This window comes from Lottia gigantea (genome assembly GCF_000327385.1).
Source record: "Lottia gigantea unplaced genomic scaffold LOTGIsca_22, whole genome shotgun sequence".
NCBI classification, from domain to species: Eukaryota; Metazoa; Mollusca; class Gastropoda; family Lottiidae; genus Lottia; species Lottia gigantea.
The window spans coordinates 2,853,069-2,860,063 of record NW_008708555.1 but is presented as its reverse complement, the minus strand read 5'-3'; the positions used below and the strand labels follow the sequence as shown (position 1 = coordinate 2,860,063).

At 34.6% G+C, this 6,995-nt stretch overlaps 2 protein-coding genes across 2 annotated transcripts; one reads left to right on the top strand and one right to left on the bottom strand.

Moving 5' to 3' along the window:
* Nucleotides 1-318: 318 nt before the first annotated feature.
* LOTGIDRAFT_159949 (hypothetical protein) lies at nt 319-2,330 on the top strand (the record flags this gene model as incomplete). Its single annotated transcript, XM_009054639.1, has 3 exons — nt 319-430; nt 1,280-1,837; nt 2,257-2,330. 3 exons carry the CDS (start codon nt 319-321, stop codon nt 2,328-2,330), a joined length of 744 nt encoding a protein of 247 aa, XP_009052887.1.
* A 217-nt stretch (nt 2,331-2,547) lies between these two features.
* On the bottom strand, nt 2,548-2,859 carry LOTGIDRAFT_97986 (hypothetical protein; the record flags this gene model as incomplete). The annotated part of the gene is made up of 1 exon (XM_009054638.1): nt 2,548-2,859. A coding segment is annotated over one exon (312 nt), but the record flags the coding sequence as incomplete, so codon positions are not given.
* Nucleotides 2,860-6,995: the final 4,136 nt, after the last annotated feature.

Sequence of the window (6,995 nt, the reverse complement as noted above, 5' to 3'; positions counted from 1 at the left end):
GTTTTGTTTTGTGCTTTGGTTTTATATGTCAGCGACCGATGTCGGCATTAGATCGTCAATGGCCGCAGTGTAGCAGGGTTCAACAACGTTGAAGAAGTGTGAAATGTATTGGGTAGAGATAGAGGCTTTAATTGTTAAAAGCCTAATTATCGTTGTCCTATTAGTTAGCATTAAGCTCACGAGTTACGTCTAATACTTTTGTAAAATTGAAATAGAAATTCCTCGCGTCTGCAAAAACATGCAACTGCAGTGCGATGTTTACGGCAAGTTCTAACGTTCTATATTGTGACTTTTTATCGGCAAGTGACGAACTCCGAAATGTCGTATTTGGACAATATGGATACATGGAATTTACAAAGTATATTATTCAATTTAACACCCTACTTTTCTACTGCTGATGGGGTTATTGAAAGTGATGAATTGGCTAGGGGTACTTGACTTACAAATAAAACAGATAACAAGGCTAAACGGATGTTGGATTTCCATTATGAGCAGCTATAGCAAATATGAATAAATATTTTAAAATTTATCTTGAAATTGAGCTGCTAAAGCAAATTTTAAAACTACCATAAATTTTGAAACTTACCTCACACAATACTAGAAACTCTCTAGTGCCCGGTTGACCATTAATAGTAATTCTTACATAGCGACCTTTTATTATCTGTTTACAATTATACATTACAGTCTTTCCCATGGCTCCTTTACCCACATGATAGTAACAAAGTTCGGCATCAGAAATAGACTCTCCTTCTTTATAGATCATAATAGAATAATCGTGAGGCAAATGTCGAATATCTGTAAGATGAAGAATTATAGAGGTTTACAGACACGTCTATTAGTATAACCTCCACTGTATTACTGTATCCGTTCAATGGAACATCGTAAATTTCAAATTCGTGCAAGATCTCATCAATTCAAATAATAATTAACCTAAAACTATGAAATCTTTAGCTTCTTTTTCGCTTAAAAAACTATTTTGACTAAATGCGACTAATTAAATAAATTCTTAAATTGTCCTCATTAATACAAATAAGGTTTTATCTGATTCAGATAACAAATATATAGGTTCTGTCGAGCTAACTAAAAGTATAGATTTGTGGAGGTCACGGCTATTGAGTGGGATTCCAAAAAATATCGCTATGCAAACTTACTTATGAGGTATTTTGTACCACTACTTGTGATGTAACATTCCCACCTACTACTACTTGTCATGTATCATACCCACCTATCACTACTTATGATGTATCATACCCATCTACTACTTCTTGTAATGTATCAGACCCACCTACCACTACTTGTGATGTATCAAACACACCTATCACTACTTATGATGTATCATACCCATCTACTACTTCTTGTAATGTATCAGACCCACCTACCACTACTTGTGATGTATCAAACACACCTATCACTACTTATGATGTATCATACCCATCTACTACTTCTTGTAATGTATCAGACCCACCTACCACTACTTGTGATGTAACAGACCCCCTTACCACTACTTGTGATGTATCAAAATCACCTACCACTTCTTGTGATGTAACAGACCCCCCTACCACTACTTGTGATGTATCAGACCCACCTACCTCCACTTGTGATGTATCAAACCCACCTACAACTTCTTGTGATGTATCAAACCCATCTACAACTACTTCTACAACTACTTGTGATGTATCAGACCCACTTACTACTTCTTGTGATCTATATAACCCACCTACCACTTCTGTTGATGCATCAGACCCACCTACTACTACTTGTCATGTATCATACCCACCTACTACTACTGGAGATGAAAGCGATCGTGATGAAAGCGATAGTGAAGAAGAGATTAAAGGTATGATATAATCTAGTTTCTAAATTGTCAATAATCAGTAATTGAAATCTCTATAGGATGGTTACTGGCATTTTTGGGATTTTCCTGTAACGTTCCTCTTCAGTTATTATTCTAAGAAATTGAAAACAATTTTATATTTTTAAACAGGTGTAAGACTGAACAAGAAGAGGTTCTGAAAATTAAATGACATCAACCAGTGGTAAGTTTGTATGTTTCTAAACTTTCTCACATGGGTATTCACATCTTTGTGCAATATTGATAATAGAGTCAGTTGCTTCCTCCATTTCTTTAGAATGTGATAATATGATGGCTTTGGATGCAAAGATGTGGATGTAAAGATTATATTTCTGCATATAAGTTGATTTACTCTTCTTTTAATTAAGGAATATGTAATAATAATAGTGAATATTTATTTACAGTGTATAAGAAGAAAGTCCGCAAGTGGTTAGAAGAGGATATTGAATTATTTAAGAAGGAATTTGGGGATATTTAAAACAGAAAAAATACCCTTCCTATAATCAAATAAGACAGTTTATGTCAAAGACACCGAGCTTTAAAGAGCGGTTTCTCGCTCAGATAAAGGCAAAATGTGTGCATCTCACACAAGGAAAAACATTATTAATTTTTGTTAATGAATTAACAGACTTTAAATATTCGAGATTCAAAAAGTTTAAAAGGGATGCAGTTGTTCGTAATATGTGATGTGATGTACCATACCCACCTGCCACTACATGTGTTGTATCATACCCACCTGCTACTACATGTGATGTATCATACCCACCTGCCACTACATGTGATGTATCATACCCACCTGCCACTACATGTGATGTATCATACCCACCTGCTACTACTTGTGATGTATCATACCCACCTGCTACTACATGTGATGTACCATACCCACCTGCCACTACATGTGATGTATCATATCCACCTGCTACTACTTGTGATGTATCAAATCCACCCACCACTTCTTGTGATGTATCAAACACACCTACCACCTCTTGTGATGTATCATACCCACCTACCACTACTTGTGATGTATCAAACCCACCTACCACTTCTTGTGATGTACTTATACCCACCTACCACTTCTTGTGATGTATCAAACCCACCTACCACTACTTGGGATGTATCAAACCCACCTACAACTTCTTGTGATGTATCAAACCCATCTACCACTTCTTGTGATGTATCAAACCCACCCACCACGACTAGTGATGTAATAAAGAAGTGTTTGTTACATATCTGATTTGAAACATTCAAGTTAAAATAAATTCTTATAATATTAAGACAACTATATCCCTTTGAAATCATGTTTGACATTTGATCACTTTAGTATTTTTTGTCATAGCATACAATTTTTTGAATAAAGATATTTTTGCTACATATTTTGATCCTTTTTACCCATTTACTATTTACAGATTTGTCATTATGCAGCATTTTTGTGATGTAAAGTATGAAAATACCTATCTTTGAATGTCTACCTTTGTTTTAGACAGAGCTGTTATCATAGGTCAAAGGGGGATAATTGGGCGTCCCTGTGTCTTCTTGTGAGATATATATTTATATACATCTATATATATATACATGAATAGTACTAGGAATCGATGCCAGTTAAACTTATAAATGGATTGAACCTACTTCACACGAATGGCATCACAAGATCACCAGGAATCCACATGGATCTTCACAAGTACAATGACCTCACAAGTATATATAATATAAAGACACAAATTCCGACTTGTTGTGAGGATGGTTCAATATATATATATATATATTCTATAGATTAACAATATTATCTATGCATGAAACACCTAGTTTGTAAATGTTGGAAGAAGATGGGGTTAAAATCAATGTAATACTGACTTTCTGAGTTATAAGTTACGGCCACAGAGTAGATGAAGTAGTCTTGAAGGATATCAACTTCCCACCAAGGTAAAGAATTGTTTGGGATGACAGCTGTAATCGAACAACTTAAGTGAATGGGCAATTTTCCATCTATACCACCAATCGCTCTGGATGCTACATATCTTCTATAAGTTTTAATTTGGCTAGCTGATTTATTAACAGCCACATTTACTAAACCACCGTCTGAAAAAAAAAACTGTCTACAGTCGTGTGATAAGTTTTTGGTCGAGAACCCATTCAGCTGTAATGTCATCATTATGGTAATAGATATGACCAAAATAGTTATCTCATCAGAATTGTTAAATATCGCTCTGATTCACTGGAATGTTTTGAAGATACCAGATTAATTATGGACAGATATTGATTTAAAAGGCAGGTGTAGTGGATATCATACCAAAGCGGCGATAAAATTATTGATATTTGGTCCGTGTTATGACTTTTTATAACTGCGGTTGTATGCATCTGAGTTATTTCAGGTAAGAGATATAATGAGCCTCCACATCCTACTAGATGTGATGCGTGTCCCTAACTTATTGAAATTGTAACTAAAAAAAAAAAAAATTAGGAACGCTAAAATTATCTAACTGGTTAACGTAAACCTTTATATTACGTATGTTTTTGGTTGATGTTGGAAGCAAAATCCAAAGAGAAATATTTCGCCTACTTATGTCTATATGACAACAAGTTTTCGTCTGTAATTTACATCGTTTTGATAATGAAAATCAGACTGTCCAGACAAATTGTTGCTATGCTATTCTCCACAGTTCAGAGAGGCGAACGGAGATGGACAAGGTAACTAGTGAAGTGCCCCGCCATGACTTCTCAATTACACCACCTACCGTTTTTTGTTCTCTCGTGCTTTTCAAGGAGAACTGACTTCATCTTTAAATAGTTCCAACAATATTATTTTAATTGACTAGATTCAAGTTTATTGAATCCTGGCACAAACACCCTCTCAATTTATTTCCATGTCTTTTCTTTTTTATGTATACCCCTAACGTCATTTGCATTAACATTCACAAATACTTATTCAGTTGCCTACAGTGTCATTGTCAAGGATGAAGTATTGCTCCATGAGTATTAAAGTACGTTTCCGTGTAATTTGTCCTTCATAGTGTTTTTTGTACTGTGAATGGACTTGATCTACCAGAGCGACAGTTTATGCTATTTAATAGTGCTAAGACATGTGTGATTGGGTAAAAACCAAAAACCAAAGAAATGTATTACTTACAACAACCCTTAGAGTCCCCATAGCTAATTTAGTTAGTGTGTTATATCTATAACACTCAGATAGTTCAATGACCCTGTCTCGGGACAAGATTGTCTCGGAGATGCGTGTCTAGAAACTATATTTAAAATAAGTGAAACACTGAGAACAAAATCAAAATCAGAAGTTTACTGGGTTTTTTTTCGCGCTTGCGCAACCCGAACTCATATGAAATTTCAACATTCAAAAATTAAATTTAGAATGCCAAAATTATCTAAAAGGTTAACATTCCTTATGTTTTTGTTTGATGTTGGAAGCAAAATCCATAGAGAAATATTTCCCCTACTTATGTTATATGACAACTAGTTTTCGTCTGTAATTTACATCGTTTTGATAAAGAACATAAAAATCAGACTGCCCAGACAAATTGTTGCTAGGTTAACGTAAACCTTTTACATTCCGTAACAGAATAACAGTAATAAGAAATAATTATTTTTGAACTGACAACAACAGACATGTTCAAAATGGTCGTAACCATCGTCAAAAATGATGTTTCGAGCCAATTTCCATGCCTGTATCATGATTTGCACAATTTTCTTGATTTTGCAAGCAAATGTCCCCCACTTATTGGGCAGATTCGACAAGTTTCCTTTAGTCGTTAAAAATATGACTTCAGATTTGCGAGTCACTTATTCCTAAATTTACCTCACCCATCCCATCCGAAACACTTAATCACAAGCGGTTTGATTTGTCAACTCCGATATAATGATGTCATTGATATCTTATAAATAGCAATAAAGCTGCATGACTGCTTAATATCATGTACTTACTGCATACATCTAGCAACAGGTATATCAAATACAGCCATTCCATTGTAACATCTTCTCTTTACGCTGACTGAGGATAGAATGAAAGCTTATGGATACTTGTCACTGAAGAAGAGGTGCTTGCCAGGCAATGTAACATACGTTAGCAAACGCTATAAGATCAATACCAACATGATATTGTTTTCTTTATCAAGCAACTTCCAGTTTCTGTCAGATGAAAACTACAGATACGTGCGATTTGCGGACAATATGTTTATACAACAATGTTCTTTACAACTCATTATGTTGTTGTTTTGAAAGTAGTCAGAAAACACTCAATTCAAAGTGATATAAATTACTTATAATTTTAACTATTTCGAAAATCTTAATTAAATTATAAATTATAAATCAATAATTGTTTGTTTTAACCCAACATTAGAGAAGCTTACAAATAGTTTTCTTATCGATTATTAGTGTTGCTTATTTTACTTGTGTTTTGACTGTTGGTAAATAAGTCGTCTCAGAATTAGACAGGTAGGGATATAGAAGGCGGAATGGGTTTTATTAAATGTTTTAATTCTTACATCTTACTCTTGGTCATTTTGGACAAATGTTTCACAAAACACCATTGATCACCGAACAGTTCGTACGCATCTGATTGCGCATGTGTGTCGCGAGATTTATCAGCCAGTTATAGAGCTTGTTTCTCAATCGCTTCAATGTAATACCATCATAGGTGCATAAGCCTTTTTCTTTTTTAGGTATGGTTCACACAGGAATATGATCCTGATATTATATGGAAAGATGTTAATCATTCAAAAAAATATCTCACAAATGGCCTATATAACATTGCGAAACATACGGAAATTAACTAATAAAGTTGTTTCCTATTTTAAAAAATGCTATTCACATGTTATTGCTCTAAACAAAGATAATGTAAGTTCTGTTCAAGATGATGTCCAAAACACTGTACCTCGTACACTTGGTGTTCACGTTAATTGTGGTGCCTGGTGCGGATTTTCCAAAAAGGGTGACTCTTTTAAACATAAATCTTTCCCTTCACAACAGCCACTTAGTGGCCAAGAATTGATGGAAGAACTTGAAAAACAAAATCCATGCACGTTATGCTTCTCAATTAGCACCGAACAGAAGTACAAAGGCAAACGAATCTTTTAATAACGTAATGGCTAGTAAAGCTAAAAAATCAAGACACTACAGATCTTCAGGGAGTCTTGAT